At 36.4% G+C, this 25,847-nt stretch overlaps 1 protein-coding gene across 1 annotated transcript; it reads right to left on the reverse strand.

Annotated features, from left to right (window-relative positions):
• Positions 1–5,914: 5,914 nt before the first annotated feature.
• On the reverse strand, positions 5,915–25,316 carry LOC307174189 (putative glutamate receptor). The gene is made up of 10 exons (XM_079897906.1): positions 25,185–25,316; positions 24,845–24,925; positions 16,511–16,542; positions 16,244–16,423; positions 11,213–11,439; positions 10,947–11,044; positions 9,911–10,128; positions 8,883–9,102; positions 8,477–8,721; positions 5,915–6,821 (listed from the first exon to the last, which is right to left on the reverse strand). Exons 2-10 carry the CDS (start codon positions 24,903–24,905, stop codon positions 6,726–6,728), a joined length of 1,377 nt encoding a protein of 458 aa, XP_079754032.1. The 5' UTR covers positions 24,906–24,925; positions 25,185–25,316; the 3' UTR covers positions 5,915–6,725.
• Positions 25,317–25,847: the final 531 nt, after the last annotated feature.

The following is a 25,847-nucleotide window of genomic DNA, read 5'->3' on the forward strand; positions in this document are numbered from 1 at the left end:
AAAAATGAATACATGAATCCGAGACATACATATATACTGAATAAACTTATATCACATTATTATATTACACGTTTCGCTTATGGCAGATATATAACTACATAATATTTAACCATATAGCCTACTGTATAAAATGTAATATATTTAAAAGTCCTATCAAAATAATTTGTGTGCTATGAAAATAAAATATTTAAATAAAGAACATTGAAAGAATAAAGAATATTAACTTTAAAATTATTGAAATTCCTGTATTTCTGCTGTATAGCCCCAGTGTAGCAAAAGCTGTTGTATAGTTATATAAAAAACATATTACAATTGGCCTCTGTGAATAAATAAATAAATAATATAAAAAAAAAAAACCTGGCCAGAAATCATACAAATCAGACCAAAGAGCATTCCAAAAGTTAAATGTGTAGTTCACCCAAAAATAAAACATTCTGTCATCCTTTGCTCACCATCAAGTTGTTCTTAAATTGTATCTAAACTTGAGTTCCCTTGTTCTGTTGAACACAAAAGAAGATATTTTGAAGAATGTTGGTAACCACCCAGCTAACAAAAATATGTTCTAAGAATGATTTCCTAACATTCCCATTAGGTTATGAAAACGTTATTTCAGATTTTTTTTAAAACGTTAAAAACGTCCAGGTTTTTTTTTTTTTTTTTTTAACGCATTAAGAACGTTTTTTCCTTGGTTTATGTGGACGTTAGAGGAACATTTCATTCTATCATTTTGGAAATGTTTTCTGAACATTCAAAACATCCTGATCGGATGGCCCGTCCATCACCGGGCTCGCACACATACACTCAAGTAGGTGATGATAGTGCCACTGAGCCACTGAGCTGCCCTGTTTATATTTATTTACATATTAATTTCTTACAGCCACATTTCTTACATTTTTCCAGAGTTTAAAAGTTTCTAAGTGCATTAAATATTTGAATTACAAAAATATCAGATAATAGCCTAAAGTCCAACTGAAATCAAAATTGCCCCTATTTACTTTGTTAGCGCATATTACTAGTCTTGTGGTGAAAATTTAATCCGTGCAAGTTAATACACAGAAAAAAAATGTTTGCCGTCGTAATCTTTAATCAAAGTCTGAAAAGTTACTTCCGGTCTGGAATGGCGTTCCTTCTCTGATGATGTAGGTTTGACGGCTTGGGTTGGGAAACGCCTAACCACTCCCCTCAAACCGTTAGTCTGCTATGAGTGAGAGATGGAGAGGAGGAGCGTTAGAGTAAAACCCTGCCCTCTGTTCAATATTCCTTTTCACTGGGAAATACGTCACAACCATAGACTGTAAAAAAAGATGGCATGGTTTTATTTCAGTTATAGCCTAATGGCTGGTTTGATTTGCATTGAGAGATGATCTTATGGAAAGTACTCCATGCCAATCTCTAGGTATGGTGAAGGCTATGTGATGATGTGGGGCTATTTTAATTCCAAAGGCCAAGGGAACTTTATCAGGATGCATAGTATCCTGGATCCATGAAGTAACTGGCCTTTAAAAATAAAAATCTGCCTGCCTCTATGGGAATTTAACATAGGGGTGTCCAGACTTATGCACCCTGTATTTTAAGGAAGAACATTTATTTATTTATGATACATTATTCATTCACAAAGAAAATTGGTGTCCTTAAAGGTTGGACTTTTCCTAATTTTTTAAATTAAGGCATTAAGTTCAATTTCCAAAAGATGATTTTTTATTCCTCTTTTTAGTCAACTTTAGCATGGGTGTCTAAACTTATGCATAGCACTGTATGTTTAATATTAATATATGTGAATTACTCCCGATTAAAAACATATAGGCTACATTCTCTGTAATATTCCAATTAAAGAAAGTTTCATGAATTAAAATAAAAAAAATAAATAAAAAAAATAGCCTACTAAATTAAGATGTCAGGTGATTTTTTACTCAATTCTTGAAGAGAATAAATAAATCAAATAAATCTTTGGTTATAAGAGATTTATCCCTGAAAGACAGAGCTCTGCTTATCTCCATAAGGATGTCCTGTGCCGCTCAGTCCTTATTTGTGGATATCTACTTGCAAGTAGAATGATGTATACTAATGTTGCTTACATTTCTATGGAAAAATAAAACTCATTATATTAGAAAATCAGTTATATAACATTCAGGGGCGGCTTGAATTTTATTGATGTTGACTGGCTTAAACGCTTCCTCCACAATCAATCTTTAATTATGTCTTTTCTCAATTAGGTATTGATTTCCTTTTAATGTAATTATTCTATTAGTAAACTTCCTATTAAACTTTCCAATTATCATCAGCAAATACTTTTGGCTTGGCGACTTATTTACAAGCACAATTTCTCGCCTTGCAAATTTTTTATTTGGAAGAGGAAATCCTTGTTTCTTGAAAACTGGTTTAGTAATGGAGCGATGTTAGTAGACCAGCTGTTTGGAAATGATGGTGATTTATTCAGCTACTCTGATTTTATTTCCATCTGGGAAAGAATTGAATCCAGTTTTCAAGGCCGTCTCTTTGGAAAGGTATTTGCTCGTCAGAAGCAATAATAGTGTCTCAATGATTTCTGTTTGTCCCCCTAGCTCTGAATCCACTGTTGTTGCTTTTATTTGTTTCTCTGTACAAAAATCCAGTTGCACAACCAGGGGTCTCATTTATAAAGCGTGCGTACGCACAAAACGGGGCTGGAAACGTACGTACGCCAGTTCCCACGCAAAGGTTGTGATCTATAAAAAACAAACTTGACGGGAGAATGTGCGCACCTTTAAGCAAACTTTGAGCCGTGCGTACGCACAGTCTGGAGACAAAGGGAATTGGCGACACCGATGGTGAGCTGGAGTTAAGTGTCTTTTTGCTCACTTTTAGACAGAAAATCTAAAGAAATTAAACATATACAGAAAGATAATACAAATATAATTTCACTCACCAAGCCTGTCACTTGAAGCAAATATCCATCCCTTCTTAAATGTCCGCGCCAGCGAGCCCGTTGGGCCGTTTAGTGAAACTGACGCAAATAACAGTTTAAATAAATCAAATAATGATTTAAACTATGTTTTACTTCTGATATAAACATTTAGATTAAATATGCCATTCAAAATAATGGAGTTAAGCACTTAAACATGAAATCATTACTGAGAAGTTACAACATTTTTATATTCAAATTAAGTCAATAGAAATATTTGTTGTGGATGCGATGTTTTTGAACACTTTTCCTCTGGCATGCTGTGTTTTAATGTTTTAACCACAGAGATAATTGCTTATCATGATAATACCAGATTGTCTGAGAAAATAGTTTCGTGCAAATAATGCCCAAGGCCTATCTGTTTCCATTAAAAATATAAATCAATTAAAAATAAAATTCGGCCAGTGGAAAAGATTGAGAAAAACTTTCTCTGGAATGTATTTTACACTATTTGATTTATGTATTCAAAAACAAGGCAAGGATAGGCAACTACTTGATTTTTATCAATGTAGCCTATGTGTCTTGTACCGTTAAACGTTATCACGTGGATGAATAATCATATGCAAATGATATGCAGATGAGGATCTGCATAGTAAAACTAGGCGTTGTAGGCTCCATATATGGTTATTTCGGGGTGGAGACGCATGTGCGCATAATCTTCCGCTGACTGGGACTTATAAAGTGAATTCTGCGCTGGTTCTGGCGTACGCACGCTTTTATAAATCTGAATATTTTTTTGCGTACGCCATTTTTGGCTTTCGGGAGCACGTACACTTTTAGTAAGGTTCCTACGCACAGTTTTATAAATGAGACCCCTGGTCTTTATTTTTGAACCTTGTTACCTCAATTCCTTACATCATTTCTTATTGGAACATTTTTGATGACATTAAGTGGACGTATATATTGGGTCACTCCCTCAGAAATTTAAAACAAATAAAGTTAAAGAAATATCTTATAAAAATATTTACAGATTTTATCCTGTCAAGTGTATTCTTTTTTGGGTTTTATATTAATGACAATAATCTAATCAAAGCATGTTTTTGAATGAACCTTCTTTCATTTATTGTAAAGTTTTATATCCATAAATGTAAATATACAAAAAGTAAAACCCGCTTTAACATCTTCAAACAACAATTGAATTTGTTTAAAATACAATCTCATTGTCTGTTAATATGAAAGCTATATATATAGAATGTGTGCCATGTTTAAAATTCTTTCTTAATATGCTCTTATTATTTTTTGTGCCCTCACCCTTTTTTTCTTTCTCTTTCCTTTCTTAGGAAATATTTTTGAATAGGTTAATTAGATTAATTCTTTATATATTTTTTCTTGTTAACTACTGAGCCATAACTTGTTTATTGTTTGAAAGAGTGTTTGTACGTTATTGTAATGTAACCTGTTTGTAAAAAGCAATAAAAAAATCTAAATGAGAAATAATTGCAGCGCTCTTGTCCACCGCTAAAGAGTTAGTGTCGCTATTGAGTTAGAAACGGTGAAAGCGGTTTTCAGGTTTCAGAAAGAGAATGATGTGAGCGCGTGAACGGCAGTGAGCCAAATCAGTCGCGGACCAAATAATACGAGAGACAACTCGGAACACAAATACATGTAAGGTAAAACGCCATCATGTTTTAAAGAAGAGCTGGGCACAGAGCACGGCAGAGACATTTACAACAGGGTTCCTTAAAACCACACTGATTTATAATCACAAACCCACCACAGGTAGCCTAGCGTGTAAACTCAAAATTACCTCTTTTTTTTTTCGTGGGTTTCAGGGATGTTTAGATAACTATAATATAATTCACATGTTCACTTTTATTTATTAATTTATTTATTTTATTTACCTATTAGATCCGTTTAAATACTTCAGTTTGTTTTCATATTATAATATTATAATATAATAGGCTATTAAAACAAATAGAAACATTTAAACTGATATACTATATTATATCAGTTGTTATGTCTGATATTATATCAGTTTAAATTCTTTATATTATATTATATTATATTATAAAGAATTGATTGCAAAAAAGGATTGTTTAGGGCTCCTTGTCATTAAACAGTTTAAAACCCCCTGATATAGACCATCTTGCAAATTCATAATAAATAAACAAACATTTATCTTTGATGGTTTAATACTGTCTGACTTATAATTGCCAATAATCGTACAATAACACATGGATGTCCCAAATCTCATTGTAACTGCTTCATTATTATATTCAATTATTATATATTATATATATTTTTTATTTTTGAATAAAATAAAATTGAATAAAAATATGATTTATTATCACTAAGTTACATCAAGGTTCAATTCAAATAGAAAAAGCACATTAAAGTTAAAAGTTACAACTGCATGATGTTTTTGTGTGTTACGCTGTACGGGTCTGGTATAAAGAATGTTTTTGGTCAGGTGGCCAAAATGTCTGCCCAACAGAGAATTAAAAAAACTAGAGGGAACATTGCTCAACACTGCTTGAAGAAGGAGATTTGTGGGAGAAGCCACAGAGAGGCCATCGTTCACTTTGAAAGAGCTGCAGAATTCAGTAGCTAAAACAGAGTAAAGGTGACCCACTTGACCAAAAGAAGAAGAGCTGTGAATAACACTGCTATGAGAGGCTGGCACAAAGATGCAATTACTCAAAAAGAACCATGTGAATTTGCAGTGAAGAAAACAGTGATTTAGTTCAGCGTGGGAAAAGGTTTTTGTGGTTGGATGAGACCAAGAACTGTTTACATCCAATCCAAAGCTTAAACTTGCAGCCCATGGTCCTCTTTAGTGACTGGACTTTCTTTTAAAAACAGAACGAAGAATGGATGAGGCAAAACATAGTGAAATACTGCAGGAAAGCCTGTTTAATTCTGTTTCAGAACTGAAGCATGCAAAGAAGTCGATCCCATTCACCGATCTGATAGAGAATCTGTGGAGAATTATTAATATGCAAAAATAATACTGGAAACAGAGAGAGAGCTTAGTCATGGCAGAAATGTTGCATGCATCATTTTATTATAATAGGAATAACAAAAAACATTTAAATATTTATGACATCTCTTTTTTTTTCATTTTTAGAAATATCACAATTTTACTCATGGCACACAATATTAAAATAGCATAAGGGTTGATCTCAGTAATCTAGAAATAAAAAGGTTGAATATGACAACTTGGTCAGAAATGTGTGTGTTTTCAAAATTGTAGGTAATCTTTATTTTCTCCCAATAAATGTTATAGCTTAACAGCTGTAACCGATCTTGTATTGAAAGAACATAACATAAGATGTTAATAAAATAATGATGTAACCTCCATCCAACTAAACCCAAATAAAACTAAACCTTAGATTTTTTTTAATAAAATAAATGAAACTGATTAGAAATTGACTGACCCACATTTTGTGTATAAAAATACACAATGCTAGACTACCCAGGTGAATCTCATGAAACCTTTCAAAAAGATTTTTCACACCAAAATAAGTGAAATATGAAAAAAAAAAAACTCGTTACTGTAATGTAAAAACATAGTAATATAATATTTAAACTGGAAAGTGTTTTTACATAATGGTAATGGTTATTATGGTGAATCATTACCAAAAACAAATCAAAACAAAACAAAAAAACACCGGAATTCAAAAATCGCAATGCACTGAATAATTTCTTTTCTTCTTCGATGCAAGTGTGAAAAATATTTTTTTTTTATGAGTTTCACCCACCCTGTTTAGTTAGTAGAGAATAACTTTGATGTGAACTTAATAGGTTAAGTGGTTAAATGCACGTGTCAATGCTTTGATGGGGTTTAGGCTTTGCTTTTCTCAGAGGATTCCGGTGACGTCACCTCTCCACCTCTGAAGCGCTGACTGAGTTCCGCTGACATCACGGAGCAGCAGGATTTCTGGAAGAAAGTAGGTCATTTTCACTTCCTGTGTGTGTGTGCACCATTCTCTCGGGTCAATTTAAAGGTGCAGTCTGTAAGAATGACAGCTAGTGTTCGAAATAGGTACTGCAGTCCAAATTCCAAATATCGAAGATCGTTGTTTCCCGTCCAGTTTGAGGACACACAACAGGAGCGAGCGCAATTGACAATGAAAGCCGAGGAGACTTACTTTTTAAGTTGATGAGTTGATTTATCCGCGTTTTTATACGCTCTCGCTTTTTTTTTTTTTTTTACCTAGGCTTTTTAGGTTGAGTAGAATCTGCAATCTCTGACCCAGTTTGTTTGCTGGCTGCAATAGGCCGTGTTTCCTGCCAACTGGCTTTCCGGGGTGTCGAAATACTATTGGGTAAACTAGCAGTGGGCGAGATCACACAGACCAAAACAGAAAGAGGCATTCCAACATGGAACGCACATTTCAAAGTAAAATAACTGGCTTTAGAAGTGTTTTTCAGAGAAACGAGAATGAGAATTAGATATTTCCTAAATATCTGCAAACATATTATGGTATTTGTATGATTTAGTAGAGTGAAAAAGTTACATATAGCACCTTTAATACCATGGTCCATTTTCAGAAAACACTGTTACCACTTTAGCATTTTTAATCATGAAATTATCATCCTACATTATTTTAAATGTTTGAATCTTTGGCAGATAAATTAGGCTCTTGCTCTCACAGACAAGGCTTAAACTCAGTCCCAGACTAAAATGCATGTTTGAGCTGTTTTAACTGAAAGCAACTTGCACTGACATATCTTAAAATATGTCAGCCATTGTTTTAATCTCAAGATGCACACCAGTAATGTTTTTTTCTAAGACACTTGTATAAAAGATATAAGGCCTGGTTTCACAGACTGGGCTTAGATTTAGCCAGGATTAGGCCTTAGTTAAATTAGGACATTTAAGAAGCTTTTATAAACATGCCTTTGAATTAGAAATAAATATATATGATATGATGAACATGATTTCAACATATTTGCTGATCCTGGAACAGCATTCCAATCTCAACCAATCAGATTTGAGGAACAAGTTTACAGTTTATGTCATGTTTAGGCTTACAATCAGGGTTAGGTGCTTCTACATCGGTGTTATTCATTCACCTACCATTTTCCTCTGATCAGGCTTTAGGTTAGGCTTAGGAGTAGGGATAGGGTTAGGAGTAGAACTAAATTTTCAAATAGGAATGTTGTTCCAGGATCCAGGAACATGTCTTAAGGCCCGTTCACACCAAGGACGATAACTATAAAGATAATGATAAAGATATAGTTCTAAAAATCGTTCTCGTTATCAAAGAATAGCAGAGTCCACGCCACAGCTATAACAATAACGGCACAGAGAAACGATATAGTTGGAATCGGAATGAGTCAGAACGATTTTTTCGCAGCTGATGAACGATAAAATCACTGACAGCCAATCTGAATTCATCCTGCTGTAACGAGCTCAAGCATTTAAAGTGGCAGACAAGCACGCACTTAGATTAAAAAAGGAACAATATCATCCACTGGTGTGGACGCAAATATAGTTATCTTTCTTTATAGTTATCGTTCTTAGTGTGAACGGGCCTTTACTTGGCAAAATCACACTGTCCATATATAGAGAGATGGGGGGCTTCTCACCTGCTGAGTGTTAGCGATTTTGCGTGATTTGGCAGCCAGTTCCATCAAAGCCAAGAAAAGGCCCAGTCCCAGACCGAGTGCCAGTAATAAGTAGATTCCCTTCAGACTGCTGGGCTTCAGTGGAGCACTCTTGCCATTTTTAGCCATACAACTGCTAGCCCACCACTTACTGCGGAAGTAATCCAGCTCACCCGTCTCACTCAGACGGAGAATGGCAACACTTATGTTTTTCAGTAGAGGAGAGCCTGAGGACATTAATACACACACACACACACACACACACACACACACACACACACACACACAGATGGTGAATACTGTTGGTGGTACTAGATGCTAAATACCATGGCATGTCTAAAATTTTCTGTATGCAAAAATCTATCATTTTATGGAACAGAGAACATACCTAAAGGAACAGCAATGCTGTAACCCCTCATGCCGATGATTTCTGGGGCACGTGTTAGGTTGCAGTATCTTGCCACTGCCAGGTCGAGGGACACAGACTCGCCGATGAAAGCATAGTTGCCTTTCTGAGCCCTGCGGAAACCTTCTTCTGCATTGAGTGAATAGCTCTGAGCTTTCTTGATGTGCTCATAGATTCTGTGGTGTGTGGGGTTGTTTGAGTTCTGTCAAAGGCAAGTAACAGTAAAACATACAGTAGTTGGCAGCTGCTCTTCAAATAATGCTTAAAGTCATGCATACTAACCAATTGACATTAAATAATTCAAAATTCAGACTTAGTTTGGAAAGGTTTTGTAGATTCTAAAAATGCTGTTGGTCATCTATCAGTCAAATCACAGCTTAAAAGTATTGGGTCAAACACAGCCAAAAATCTAAATTTTGTCATCATTTATTCACTCTTATGCTGTTCCAATTTCAGCCCATAAGACTTCATCTTCGGAACACAAATTAAGATATTTTCTCTCATGATTTTTGTCCATCAACTAAAAGTTGTAATCAACATTTTCAAGCTTCTAAATGTAATTTAAGACATCATAAAAGTAATCCAATCAGACATTTTATTCTAAGTTTTCTGTATTTATATGTTGAACAGGTTATCGGTGCATCAAGTAAACTAAGCTGCTGATGACCAATTTTATATGTGAATAAAAGCCTAGGCCCTAAAGTAAATGTGTTCATATACAGTGATCCTGTCTCTTCAGGAGACTTGTTAAAACTGCTCAATACATATCATTTTACTATGTACTTTTTGAAGGGATTTTTTTTTTGATTACAGTACCTAGGCCTACTGGACAAAAATAGTTGAAAGAATATTAAAAATGTAATTTGTGTTCAGAAGATGACCAAAAGTTTTATAGGTTTGGGATGACATGAGGGTGAGTGATTTGACAGATTTTTCAGTTTTCTGATGAACTATAATAATAATCATTTTATATATTAAAATTTGAATATTGAATAAATTCTGTGTCTTACCTTGAAGAATGCAAAAGAAGAAGAATCTTTAATGGTACCATACTCAATCAAGTTTTGATTAGCAAGGTCTTCAAAGCTCTTGATTGACAGTTGCTGGTTGTCTGAATGCAGCCATAAACTAAGGTTGGCAAAGTAACAAGCTAGCAACACTAATGAAAACAGCCACCAGATAGCTGTAATGACCCTTCCCGAAAGGGCCTTTGGGTGAGGACCAGCACCTGCGGTAAAATTTAGAAAAAACTTTTCATTTTTAGTAAACTATAAGTCGCTAATCTGGCAACCTAGGCTCACTGGATAAATGCCTGTGGCATAATTCTGCAAAATTATATTAAGTTTAAGTGAAATGCCCAGTGAGTGGCACTAAAAACGAGTTCAGTTTTAAATTAAACTAATGAATGTGGCAATGTTTTATTACCTTGGTTGATGTAGGCTACATATTGTGGCAAAATAAAATTCAAGTGTGTGACTCTAAATGCTAAATCGCGTTTGAATAAAATAATTTAGGCCTACCACCTTGAACCTAAACCCAATCGATAGTTTTAACAAATGTAAGAGAACGTGATCGATAAAAACGCATTTTCTGAAGCAACCATGCCATTTTAGCTTGCTTATCTTAGTCTATGACCTCTTTCATCATGACTCATGTTTCACAGTAGGAAGGCCAACTCATATCCGAGCAAGTGCAATGCTGCCCTATCATAAACTCTGTAGCCTAGGCTTCCAGATGTTCATTTTAGCTGAAAACTGTAGTGAATTGTATGTATGTAGCCTATGTACAGTTTGTTTTTGAAGGATAGAGGCGTTTCCCCAGTGAGCCTATGATGCTTTTGTGGTTGTTGCAATGTATTTAAACAAAATCATACACCAATTGCCAATGTTTATTCATGAACTGGCTCTTAACTATTTAATATGATACAGGTAAATCCAAATCCAATGTGAAAAATAGCCCACGATTTGCTAAGTTGTTTTGTTGTATTGTAAAGTGTGTGAGGGTGTAAATAATTGTAAGCATACTTATCCATGCTATGTAAGCTACCTTGAAGAGTCATTGCTCCCATGGTATACCAAAAACTGTGTGAGAGCGTGAAGCAATTATTTTCTTTCTCTGGTTGCTCCCATTCACTGGGGCTTATCCTGAAAAACAGACCATAGGCATGGTTTTGCAGTTTTTTTAGATATCATGATGATTTGAAGGATCTTGGAACACCAACTAAATACAGTACCATGGCATATCATATGATATATCATATTCATTATCATCCTACATTTCAAAGTGCCATGATATTACCATCCCACCCTTACCGTGACACAAAGAAGATACAGACAGAGGTCAACAGGTAGGCGACCAGTACACCCATCCACATCTCAGTGGAGAACAGGTTAAGAAGGCTCAGGAACTGCGAGTCATCTAAAGCCAAGTCTTTTATTAGGATGAAACTAAGGCCAGTCTGCATGAAGGGTTTGCTCATGTCCACAGCTGTCTCGCGAGCAGCTGTAAGAGTTAATGGCGCCACAGCGATGTCTGCTTCCTGTAGAAATCAGCAACATACACATGGACACACACACAAGGAGGGTTTCTTTTTGACTCTTTTTAAATAATACAGGTACAATTTTGTAGAAACAGGTGTAGATTTATAAGTGTAGATTTAAAAGTATTGCCTCAATGAGGAAGGCACACCTTCACATTTTCAGATAAGACGAACACAGAAATAAATTATATATTTAAAGTCCCCATGAAATCATAGAAGTTGAAGTTTTTTGGCTTTTAGTATGAATATGTTAGCCTTACTGTAATAAGTTAGTACGCGTCAAAACAATGACAAAATCTGCATTTTGAAGATATAAGCAATGATTTTGATGATATCACTGTAGACTTCAGATTCTCATCAGATTATCTGTCCAATGAAATGCTCAGAATCTGAAGCATCCTGCCATATACACTATAAATAGACTCTGAAGCTGCGGCTAAAATTGATCACTTGTTAACACAACTACTATTTTCTATATGGCAAATGGCACATAGTGCGCTATGTAGGGGATAGGGAACGATTCAGACAGTGTAAACATGCCTTCCACTGGGGCAAATGAAGTCTGGTTTCACGTTAGTGTCACACGAACCGCCGCAGCGCACACAGTCTGCTGCGTTCCAGAGACACGAAAGCACAGAGCGGATCATATGCACGAGTCTGCGTATACCAGAAAACACATCAGACCCATTTGAATTCTGCACAGGAGAAATGGTTAGAGATTAGGAGGAAACAGCGGCTTTACTGAGCTCAACGGCTCTGGCCGAGCTGTATGTGGTATAAAAAAGGGGAGGAGCGGTTCAATATGTCCAGCCCTGTCTTCCTGTTTCAGTGGAAATTACGTCAACACATTGAATAATGCTACGCGTTTTCAAGCTACTTTAGTGGGCCTTTAAGTATAAATACAGAAAATGCAAGAATTAATGAATGGAAGGAAGTAATATTGTGAAATATTATTATAATTTTAAATATGTTTTCTATTTTAATATATTTTAAAATGTAATTTATTCTTGTTATGGCAAAGAATAATTTTCAGCAGCTATTACATGAATCTTAAGTGTCACATGATCCTTCAGAAATCCTTCTAATATGCTGTTCTCTTTCAAAGGAACTCAGCGCTGCGTCATGGTGTTGAGGCTATGGGAACACTTTCAACGTTCCAGTGTGCCAGTGTCTGGAGAATGAGTGCAATCACACCAGTTTCATTGGCAGACAGAAGGGTCAGGTAGCGTATCATGGCATGTCATAAAGACCATAAAATGCCAAGATAGAAGCTCCACTCCAACTTGGGTCTCTTCTCGAAGGAAGAGAGTCAGGCATGTGGACCCTGTGTTCGGGTCCTGAGTTTGCCGAGGCGTTGCGGCGACTCCGATCATGGGAATCGCATGTAGGGTTGGCAGAAGAGCTGAGATGGATATTCTTTCTCGTGCTCTTTCTTCTGACTTTGATGTCCACGTTAGATCAGAAAGGTCACTCAGCTGTTTCTTCCAATCGAAATTAGGATATAGTACTGGCCGTATCCAGCTCTGAAGTGGTACAGACCCCAGTGTCGACCTTCGGTCCCCTGCTTGGGGCATTTTGATGTTACCAGTGTTGCGACGGATGCTCCCCTCAGGGCTGGTGTACGGTCTTGAATGGCTGCCCAGTTATAGCCTGAGTAGAAGCATATTGCTACGGTGACTCAGAGCAGAGGTTTCACCCTTTGGGCATCAGTAGTGGACAGTAGCAAAGTGTTTTTACTTCGTTACTGTACTTAAAGGGTAACTCTCACCAAAATACAACCTAGGGTCTTTTTTGTTAATCTACCCGAGGCAAACTTTCGTTTAAAAGCATAATTAGAATGGAAACGCCACTTTTAAGTTTGAGCGTATTTTCGGTTTCGGTCAAATTGCCTTTTGAATGGGAGTGCTTGGGGCACTTCTATGATAGCATCAAAAATCGCTATATTTAATACACTAAGAAGGCTCGACACAACATGAAACTAGGCTCGAAGTATCACCAGGGGCTCTACACATGAACTCGAGCATTGAGAACATTGTTTGTGTACACAGAGTTTACTAAAAAGAAAGATTTTGAACAACTCACTGTGTTTCCGTCCGCCAGCATTTTGTCTCCGTAACAGTGAGGAGAGTAAAGATGGAAAGCTCCTAAAGCTTAGTTCCAAATAAATTCACGGATAATTTGTTGTTTTGTCGTTAGTGAAAATAAATATTGACCTTGTATTTGAAAAAGGATGCTCATATAAGAAACAATACTAAAAGTCAGTTCATTCGCATTCGGAGATCGACTATTTTTGACTGACAAAATGCCGGCGGACACAGCTACAGTGAGTTGTTCAAAATCTTTCTTTTTAGTAAACTCTGTGTACACAAACAATGTTCTCAATGCTTGAGTTCATGTGTAGAGCCCCTGGTGATACTTCGAGCAAAGTTTCATGTTGTGTCGAGCCTTCTTAGTGTTTTAAAAATAGCGATTTTTTGATGCTATCATAGAAGTGCCCCAAGCACTCCCATTCAAAAGGCAATTTGACCGAAAACGAAAATACTGTCAAACTTAAAAGTGCCGTTTCCATTCTAATTATGTTTTTAAACAAAAGTTTGCCTCGGGTAGATTAACAAAAAGACCCTAGGTTGCATTTTGGCGAGAGTTACCCTTTAAGTACATTTTTTAAGTATTTGTACTTTATCAGAGTATTTTTATTTTGGGGAAACTTTTACTTAACTACATTCCAAAGCACAATATTGTACTTTTTACTCCACTGCAATTCATAAAAACATATAGTTCCTCATTATTTTGAAGAAGTAGACACCCGTCCCGAAACACAATAGCGATGTCCGATTCATGAACGAGCTGATCCTTTCCAATGAACCTGAAATCACACTGAACGATTAATGTGTGAATCAAACTGATCTGATTGCAGACTTTCTCAAGTCAACAACTCACTAATTTAATGAACTGATCAAAATGAGCCGGATATCGTCAGAGCTTGAAGTTACTGCGTGACTGAAAAGTAAGTTACTAATTCTAAAATTTAGTATTGCTCAATGTAAATGAAATTTATATTTAGGAAACTGTATGCCCAGAAATGGCAACTCTTTGTTTCATGTTGCAAACAGCTATATTTGGACCCAGTCTACTGCCTGGTTGGTTGAGTTCTGAAGTTTCTACAAGAGCGCCTTTTAGCAGGAAACTCTGCTACACTCAAAGCTTATCTTAGAAAGCTATTTTGGCTAGCCATCTAATAAGCCTATCAATGAAGTCAGATTCCCCATTCAAGCTCCTGGAGTCAGCATCTGAGGAATTTCTGACACTTTTCTAGTGGCTCTGTTACTAACAAAACTAACATCGCTTAGAGCAGGATTCTCAAACTTTTGGAACTAAAGCCCCCCAAGCCTCCACTATCATGTGGCATTACCCCCCCCCCCCCCCCCTCCCCTCCTCACCTCCTATTTGAAGGAGACCAGGATTAATGATTATCTATTCTATATAAAATATATCTATATATAACCTAATCTATAACCTGTTTTTGATAGATAGATAGATAGATAGATAGATAGATTTAATTACTTTTCATATTTGATATATCTGACATAGGTAAGCAACTGTGCAAGCCCTGCAACATCAGTTGTCTCATCAAACTGCAGGACATGGTACTGGCTTTGCATGATGTTAGCTAGCAATTGCTCCTTAACGTCACTTGCCATGTCAGATATGCAGCGGCTAACAATGTCGTTAGAAAGGGGGATGTCACCAATCTGTTGTGCGAAATTCTCTCCAAACATAATTTGACAGATACCTCAGACAGCAGGGAAGATTTGCACCTCGGCAATTGTGTGAGGTTTTCCTAATTTAGCAACTTGTTGCGAGACGTGGTAGGATGCTTCTAGACACCTGTTGGACACTGATGTGTGTTTGCTGATGTTGCATTTTTGTTGTGCAAGGCAAGAACTTTAATTTGAAAAAAAAATCTAAGGGTTTGTCTTTGAGTGTCGGGTGTTTAGTTTCTAAATGGCGCTTCAGCTTGCATGGCTTCATGGTATCATTTGCCTGCAAATCTGCACATATAACACACTGGGGCAGCGGTTAAATCCCAGCCACCGTAAAGCCAAACGGAAGATAGCTAATGTCATACTTTCGTGTTTTACAGTTCTTAGGGGTTGGTGCTGACGACACATTGTCGCCACAACTCCTTTTGGCACGTGTGACTAACGTATCCATAAACCAATATGGAATCTGTTCGGCTGGTAGTCACTGACATTCTGAAACGTGTCTGCAGTGTGATAGTGCGTAATATAAGCACATGACAAGAATAAATGGTCAAATAAAGTTAAAATTTAAAACAATGGAGAAGCTGATATGTGCACATACGCAGCTCATTCACGTCTATGTCAGCTGCCATTCGGTCAGTGGAATGCACTGCTCATCTGAGTGAACAGAGCAGAAGCAGAGAGAGGTGTGACAGCGGGAAAGCAAGACCTCGTGCTTGCAGGACAGTACTAGTGAGATTTGGAAAGTTGCTAAGGGTTGTCCAAAAAGTCTCAAGATTTGTCGCTAGGTGCTTTTTTGGAAAAAAGTCGCTAAAGGGGTCTGAAAAGCTGCTAAATCTAAGTCGCTAAATTGGCAACACTGGTCTGCACTGACAGTTAGATAAAAGGCAGGCCAAGCTCCGCTGCTAATAATTGTTTTATATTCGAATTGTTGTCAAACAACTAATAGATTTTAATGTTCTGTGTGAGCATTTGTAAATTAGAACATTTAAATATTAACATGGAACAGATTTTGTCTACTCAAAGTTTGTGATACTCACCCCTCTTACAACCTCTCCAATCATGCCGTTCCAGTTGCCGCTGTCATCTGTCTTGCCGTATCGACCATCTTTCACAAGATGAATATCATACTTAAAATCTAATTTCTTAGAAACAGCTGACAGCAGGTCAATGCAGAAACCCTCCAGTTCGGAACCTTTAGACATTGCGTATGGTTCTTCCTGCATGGTGTCAAAAACATTATTTAGTTACAAATCATTACAAAAATGTAATTTATAAGTGGCCCAGATATAATTAATTTAACTCACCTTGATGGTTGTAACTCTTAATGTTTGTGGTTCTAAAATATAAAACAACATTTCATTCAACTTGTTACAAATTTTAAGAATCCTTTTCTAACTCTTCATTACTACAGGGAATGGCTCATGTCTTGGTTCATCATTGTAAAAAAAATGTAATGCAATTTGAGTGTTGGTTCCCAGGACATTGCTATGTGGTGGCTGAGGCATTCTGAATGGTGTTTTTGTATTGTTATGCTGCTAGGGTTTTCTGGGTGATTGCTAGAGTGTTGCGAGGGTGTTCTGGTTAGTTGCTTACTGGCCCAAGTCGAAAGGGTCCACCCACCCCAAATTTCTATATGATATTCTAATACTTAAAAATGGCTCAAGTCTCTGACTATTTTATCGCCAGATGAAAATCATAAATCGGATCACAAAAGTAATAATACAACTCTCCCTCAGTCAAATGATTTTAGGCATCATTCAGTAACCCTGGAATACTGAAATAGCTGGAGTACACTGCATGATTTTAGCCCAGTTTGCATTCTGGAAGAGTCGATGAAAGTCAAAGCCAATCTGTAGATTTTAAAATTGCATAGTGTATGATTGGTAGTTTTTTTTTTCAGACCCTTAAGAAAAAAGTTTATTCAAGAGTGCTATTAGTATACTTCTTTTAAACAAAAAATAAGAAAGTATACTTTCAGTCTACTTTTTATGTACAGTGCTTCTCTGAAATATACTTAAAATTGCACTTAAATATACTTGACTTATACTGACAGAAAATTCTAAGTGAATTTGGCCTGTACTTTCACTCAGTCTTTTGATCGAGATATACTTAAAAGTATAATTAAGTAGTCAAAGTATAATCAGAGTTGTGTTTACCCTTTTGATTGTGTACCCTATTAAATACTTTTTCACATAGTTTTACATACTGTCTTATAAACTTACATTGTTTGAAAATATTGATTTATAAAGAAAACGGATATGGTCCCAATTCTGAGAATCTGAATTTTTAGTTGACTGGTATAGTGTAAATAGGAATTTACTTAAAATCTACTTTACACTTTTCCCGCTACTGACTGAATTTTCCGGCTATCAATGTTGTCACTGTTATACGAAAGGGGGCGCTATTACGCATCTTCTGAAATTGTACAGAATCTCCGGATCAAAACATAGGTGAAGAAGCAGTGATAGAAGATTGCTAATGATTCCAGATTGTGATTCCATCCAGGATATCAAACATGTTTGATATTTTTAGCCAATTAGGGAACACATAGCGTATTGTTTACATTTGTCACATGTCTCCTAGAAACGAGGCACATGTTTCTGTGTTTTCTGTGTTGTGTTCAGAGCAACTTGAATGTTTGGTAGTCTATAAACCTCAGTCATTTAGTGTATGATGCCCAGTTTTTTCTCTGTAACTATTTACAAAGTCAACAAGTGTTCCAATTTATTCAGATTTTAAGTTGTGTAGTGTATTCCAGTCTTAAGTATGAGCACTAATAAAAGTGATGCTTGACTTAACCCCACTAATTATTCTACATTTTTTTTACACAATATGATTATTCTTTTTGTCTAATTGGCTTTTTGATGTCATGGTTTTTTTGTGAGCTAATCCAATTTTCGAATCAGTGAGTAGAAACAGGACTAGGAAAAAAACAATGCTTGTCTCAATTTGACAAGGGCAGAACATTTGGATGGCATTCCTGGTTGCTAATGAAGCTTTCTGTCACGCTGAGATGTACTTTGCATTCTTCTTCAAACATCCACTAATATTCCCAAATTTAGCAGATGTAGACAATGTCCCATTTGTGCTACAGCATTATGGTGAAAGGGTCGCCTCATGGCCACTAATCTTACTTTGACCAAATGAAACTTAAAAGGAGATAGTTGGAAGTAAACAAAAGCTTGCTTTTGAGTGTGTACTGCCTCCTGCAGTGGAACGGATGCGGTGGGAGTTTGGGAAAGTTCCAGTAACTCTCTAAAGAAAGCGCTCACAAAATGATGGGAAAGTGCCCCACTCGTCTGGCTGCAGCATCAGAGTCCACTTGGAAGTTGCTCCCTATTTTGTTTTGATCCTGTTTAATGCAGACCAGTCCACATCAACCAGCAGACATGCTGATAGATGCATGAATGTGTGTGAGACAATCAAATCAAGAATCAAAGAGTAGTTTTTTTTAAATCATACATGGATTTCTGTATTTTAAATGGTCTTTTCATCTGACATTGCATGCATTCCTAAATGTTTTTGGTAATTTAAATGAAGTGTTCTCACACTCATATGAATAATAATAATAATAGTGTGTACAAATATGTAAGATGTTTAACAGTATACTCAGTTACGTCATTCTCAACATTTCATGGAAATGAATGACCACTGTTGCCTTTTTTGCACAATTTCCATTATTTCCACATTTCCACATCGACTTCTTTGAATGGTTGATCTCTTTTCAGATTATGGGTTTTGAGTGCTTTGGCTATTAAATGTAATTTAAAAAAAATTAAGTTGAAGTCAGACTGATTAACTTTTACAGAAGCAAATATCAATTTCAAGAAAGATACATTATCATCATTTAAAATCAAAATTTCAATCGATTTGCACTTTATACATGCAGAAAATTGCCAAAAATGAACATTCTATTATTATTATTTACTTAACTTCATTTCATTTCAGACCCACATGACTTTTTCATTCGTGGAACAAGAAGAATATTACTAGACTGTCTTTCATTGTCTTTTCCGAGCAAATAAACTAAGACAATGAAAGAATATTGAAGAAGCAAAAAGATGTAAAAGCAGAACAAAATATTCATAAAATATAGTCCAAGCAAGTGCAAGTCAAATTTATGAAGAAAAGAAACTTTCAAAAAGGTGTTTTCAATAAATCAGTTGATCTGGTTCACAAAACCTGGTAACACTTTACAAAAAGGTAATAATGTATTAACTAACATGAACTAACAATGAGCAATACATTTGTTACAGTATTTATTAATCTTTGTTAATGTTAGTTGATAAAAATACAGCTGTTCATTATTTGTTCATGTTCGTTCACAGTGCATTAACTAATGTTAACAAATACAACCTTTGATTTTAATAACGCATTAATACATGTTGAAATTAATATTAACTAAGATTAATAAATGCTGAAGAAGTATTGTTCTTTCTTAGTTCATGTTAACTAAGGTAGTTAACTAATGAACCTTATTGTAAAGTGTTACCCAAAACCTTTCTGAATGATTTCTTCATTATTCTCAAGTTCAAGTTGTTCATTCACCAATTCACAGACTCAATGAGCCAGGTTACAGCAGTTAACAGCCCACAAGAAAGGAAAACTTTCAGTCGACAATCACTTAATTTGTGTTTCTCACACAAACGACTTCAGAAGTCTTGAAATATTGCACAAAATGTAGATCATTTCAATTAAAATTTTATGTTGCTTTTGTGTCCCTTTAAGCTTGAAATACTTTGTGCCTGTTCTATGTAACTGCATGGTTAAGATTATGGAAAACCTCAGATTTTGTTCTTCTGGGATCTAAGAAAAAAAAGTCATAAAAGTTTGGAACGACATGATGGTAACATATAAGTGTTAATAGTATATATTTTTGAGTGAACTATTACTTTTAAAATGATTTTCATTGACAATATTCTTGATTTTAAGAAGAAACTGTATCTATCCAGATTTGCTTTCTAGGTAAAGTTAGAGTTAAACTGCTTGAGCAATCTTGATTAAGTTCTGCCAGCTTTTGGTGAGAATGTGCTGTTTCCGTTTGATTCGTTTGATCCGTGCAACACACAGCAGGCCTCCATCAGTATCACAGCATATCATTGACACCCCTCATCCTCCCATTCAAACCATGAAAAACGAACATGCCATCAAAACTGAAGTCATGTCATGGGCTGCCCCACATTAGTGACTGCTTGGTTAGTGGTGGCTAATTGATTAATCACACTCATTATAGTGAATAGCAGTAGTGTTCTCTGCTTTGAATGCCGGCTGCTCCATGCCTGGCGGGATGTCATGAGACAGTGCCAGCGCAGTGCTATGCCTTAGACTGAAACATGCCGTGTCAGACTAATATTGGCTCTATCTACATCCTGCTTTGTCTCTACCTCAGACGGCACGTCCATGGACCGTCTGGTTATTGGTGCTATTAAACCCTATTCACCTCAGCCCCCTAAAATCCTTGTTGTAATGACAGGGTCACAAGTACACTCATGAAATGATTTAAACGTACACGCAGACCTCAACACTTACATAAAAGGCACATAAAATACAACAAGAGTGAAAAGCTTTTTCAGTAACATTAACAAAATATGTATGTACAGTTGGAATCAAAATTATTCAGCCCCATTGCAAATCAGGTTTATTGGCAAAAATGACAGACTTTCAGCTGTTTGCAATGAACTAATCAAACAAAAGTAATTGAAATAGCTCAACACAACAAATGTTTCAAGTTGGTTTCCCCAAATTCAACTGAAAATGCAACGTTTAATGACTTCTGCAGTCTCAAAATTATTCAACCCCCTGAATAGAAACCCTTTCAACAGAATAATTCTGCTAAACAGATGTTGTCTCAAGCACACCTGATGCAAATAATCAAGCGCTTCATTAGTTGCACCAGTTGTGCTTGAGTTAGAACACATGAAATAACTGAACTGGCTAGGTTTGTTGAGTGTCACGTTTGACTGCATGTTAGAAATATGGCTTCTCAAAAGAATGGTCCAAAACGTTAAGAGAAGATATCATCACCCTTCACAAGCAAGGAACAGGATACAAAAAGATAGTGAAAGCACTAACTCTGTTCCTAGAGACAATGTTGGAAGCATAGTTCGCAAGTTCAAAGTTAAAAGAACAGTGGTTAAACTACCTGGAATACTTTGAATACGTAAAATACTAGGGCTAGGGGAAAAAAAAATCGATTCACCTAGCTATTGCGATTGTTTTTAAACGATTACATTTTTTATTTTTATTACAGAATCGATATTAATTCAAATTAAATTGCTTTATTTTTGTCCTTGCTTATAGATGAGGTTGACAGAAGTTAGCCACTTTCGTTCCAACAGAGGATGAAATGTGTCGTTATCTATGAGTGTTGAGTGGCGTAATATCCCTTTCTAGTAGACGCGTGGAAGCGACGTGAGACTGAATGCACTGAAAAGCCCTCACGCTACTCATATACTGAGAGAGAGATAAGACAGTAGAGCTGCACGATTAATCTTTAAAAGACTGATTAATAAATCAAGACATAATAAAAGACACGATTAATCTTTAAAAGACAGTGATCTCGATTCAAACACCCATGCGACCTTCTTCAATTTCGTCTGTCTATTAAACTTTTGACAAAATCATATCGCAACATTCAAATCTGTGTTGGCGCTGCCGCTGACCCAGAGAGAGTTGTCATGAAACAGCTTCACAAAAGGTCTTTTCAATCTTACAGTATCATTATTTCTGTGATACAATAGTTCAAATGATCAATATCAATATCAATATCAATAAGTATCGTATCGGCACCCAAGTATCGTGATAGTATCAAATCAGGAGGTAGGTGTATCATCCCAGCCCTATCAAATACCTCGGAGTGCACATCTCTGAGGATTTGACCTGGACTGATCACATTTAAGCCTAAGTAAAGAAAGCCAGACAAAGGCTGTACCATCTGAGACTACTGAGGAAATGTATGGTTTCCTCTGCAATCTTAAAAACGTTCTATATTGGGGCTATAGAAAGTATTTTGACGCAACGCATCTCATCATGGTACAGGAACTGCTCTGCCCAGGATCGTAAAGCTCTACCGCTCTCCCTTCTCTGCACGACATTCACATCAGACGATGCAAAGTCAAGATCCTATAGGACTCCACCCACCCTCTTAACCTTCTGCGATCAGGCAGACGCCTCCGTAGCCCGATGGCTAAAACTGAGAGGCTCAGGAGGAGCTTCTTTCCTTAGGCCATCAGACTCTAACATGAAAAACATTGCACTTTAAGGACACTGATAAATTATTTAGTACACTGCACTGCACTTTACGCACACTGCTAGGTTATTTTAATATAGTTGCATCCTTTATATAAAGTATTTGTGTGTATTTTTATGGCACAGTCCACAGAAAATGGCCAGATTTACATTTCACTGCTTGTTTTATCACCTTATAACTTGTATGTTGGATGGGGCAGAAACGACGGCAACCAGATTTCTGAGAAAGCAGGTTCAGAAAAACCCTAGAGTGACTGCAAAAGACATGCAGCAAGACTTGGTGGCAACAGACGCTGAGGTTTCAGCTTGCCCAGTAAGCGCGTACTAAATGCATGCCAGAACTCCAAAGACCTACACCACTACTGACCCAAAAGAACAATAAAAGTGCTCAAAATCATATAAATAAGCCACCAGAGTTTTGGGATTCTGTTCTGTGGAGCGATGAAACAAAACTGGAACTTTTCGGCCCCATGGATCAGAGGCATGTCTGGAGGAAGAAGAATGAAGCATATGATGAAAAGAACACTCTGTCTGCAGTTAAGCATGTTGTGGCTCGGTGATGCTCTGGAGCTGCTTTGCATCCTCTGGCACTGGATACATGCAGCGTGTGGAAGGCAAGATGGATTCATTGAAGTATTTGGAAATCCAAGGAGAAATGTCATGCCGTCAAGCTGAAGGTTGGGCATCATGAGACCTTCCAACAGGACAAAGATCCCAAGCATACCTCAAATTCCACCAAGGCTTGGTTGCAGAAGAAGTCCTGGAAGATTCTACAGTAGCCATCAGTCACCTGACTTGAACCCCATATAATATCTCTAGAGGGATTTGAAGAAGGCGGTTGCAGCACGCAAACCCAAGAATATTACTGAACTGGAGGCCATTGCTCATGAGGAATGGGCTAAGATTCCTCAGAAACGCTGCCAGAAGCTGGTGTCTGGTTCAACCTCTCATTTGCAGCAGGTCATAACAGCAAAAGGGTGTTCTATTAAGTACTAAAGATGCTTTCCATGAAGGGGTTGAATAATGTTGAGACTGCAGAAGTCAGTAAAAGTTGCATTTTCAATTGAATTTGGGGAAACCACTTGAAAAATGTTGTGTTGAGCTATTTCAATTACATTTGTTTGATTTGTTCTTTGCAAACAGCTGAAAGTCTGTAAATTTAGCCAATAAACCTGATTTGCAATGGGTGTTGAATCATTTTGATTTCTACTGTAGCTTCTGCACCGCTAGTGGCACCTAGCAAAATGAAAAAAAAAAAACGAAGCATATTTTCAAACAACCTTGCAAACACTTTCGTGCATTGCACCTCCACAACTCAATCATCACAAATAGCTCTTACAGGAACTCGCAAAGGCATCTCAACAGATAAAAGTAGACTACTTGTTAGGAATACTTTTTTCTGTGTTGACATGTTACATGAGTATCTGCACTGGGCACATTTGTTTGGCATGTACCACAACTGTTTGATGCTGAATAGACATTATAAACTTGAACATCTGTCTTTCTGAACAGGTGCATGATGATGCTGTATGGTATTGAACCTGTTTCATTCTTAAGGGTCTAAATGCAGCATATTTTGGTTTGACCTTCTGTAACCAAAGATGTATGTACTTTCCCATGCAACACATTAGCCATGTTCCCACACTGGCTAAACACATCTGTCTCACCCTCTGCAGCCACACCCCAAACTATCGCTATTGGTTGAGCTGGTAAGAGATCGTCAGATCACAATGTTTTGATGGTGCCTAGGAGGCTCAATGTTTAGACTTTTGGGCTAGATAAACCCATTAATGGCATTCTAATAGTTGTCAATAATAAAAAAAAAAAACATTTTTACATTAAAACATCTTACATACTTTACCTTTAACCCCTATGGTACAGTCAATAAATACAGTTATTGTAGATTGACCAGCCCACATGTTGACATTTACTTCAAAATGTTTGAGATATGTTCTGTTTTTACTAAATATGAATTTATTACTTCGGTTGAATTGCAAGACGTAGATCATAGGTCATGTAATCTCAACTTTGATCTGCTTCAAATTTGTCAAAAGTATTATTCATTGAATTAGGTTTCTATCACTACGATGATTTTTTAAAAATGTTTTTATGCTAAACACACACTTGGTGAGACAAATAATAAATTAAAAAAATGATGATCTACTATGATGAAACTACTTTTGTTTTCATAACCACATCTATGAAAAGTCAAATTTCCATTTGCAACAAAATATCAGGCATTGGATAAACAAATGCCTGACAACTTGACAAGGTTCATTCATAAGGCTAAGCAAAATGCTTGATAATAAAAATAGTATTCTTTTTAAAGCTACACATTGACCTAATAGTAGTCTTACTACAATTGGTATTACATTATGTAATGATATTACCTGCTGCCCAGACCCCAGCCAGTAGTGCTGATGAGACCAAGATGAGTCCTAATGGAGCCATTTTACTGCCAATAACCTGAACTGGAATGATATACATAGTGCTCAATTCTCAAAACATGATTTATTCAAGAATCTGTTAGAGATACAGTAAAATTTTCATTTGAAAGTCAGCTGATTTCTTTAAAGATGTAATTTTACACTTTTAAGTATTTTAAATATTATTTTTTTTCTAGCCCAATATTTAAAAGTACAGTACAGACAAAACCAAGATCCAAATGCTCAAAGAAAACAGTATTATTTACTAAGCAGCTGGAAATGAGAAAATACATGGCAAGCTTACCGTAAACTGTAGTCACCCCCTTATTATTGCTCAGTACATGAGGCAACACACTATATAAAGCTTACAGATACACCCAAGAATGTGAAAACAGCCAATAAGAGAACAGGGGCCGTTCTCGAGTGGAGGGAAAGGGGTGGTTGTGTCTGACCATAACAAATCCACAAGGATTTATAGGCAAGCTAGATGATGGGGATTGGAATTTGGACAAAGATTAAGACACATGTGACCCTGTAAACAAGAGATCTGAGAGCCGTTCAATACACAGGGCATGCAGAAATGGTTCTTTGCAGCTGCTTAAAGAAAAGTCAATGAATAGCTGTATTTTATAGTTAGACTTCTTTTTACCTCTCTAAAATGGCCTAATCCTAATTTACAACCTCAAAGAATTGACTCTGGCATTGTAAATAGGGATTTTTCATGCATGGCTCCACTATAGACAAGCTAAAATGGGTCTATGAGGCAACTTGAAAACTGAAGTGAAACTAAACCACCGTGATAAATACACATCCAAAGCGAGAGGCTTTGCCACTCGAATCCTAATGAAGTGAACTTTTGTCAAGAGAGACAACAGCCTACAATCTCTGTCAATCAAAGTGTCATGTAAATCCCAAGGGAATTTTTTTTAGCCTCACAGAAGGATTCGACTATGGTCCTTTTCACCAG

This window comes from Squalius cephalus, assembly GCF_949319135.1.
Source record: "Squalius cephalus genome assembly, chromosome: 16".
NCBI classification, from domain to species: Eukaryota; Metazoa; Chordata; class Actinopteri; order Cypriniformes; family Leuciscidae; genus Squalius; species Squalius cephalus.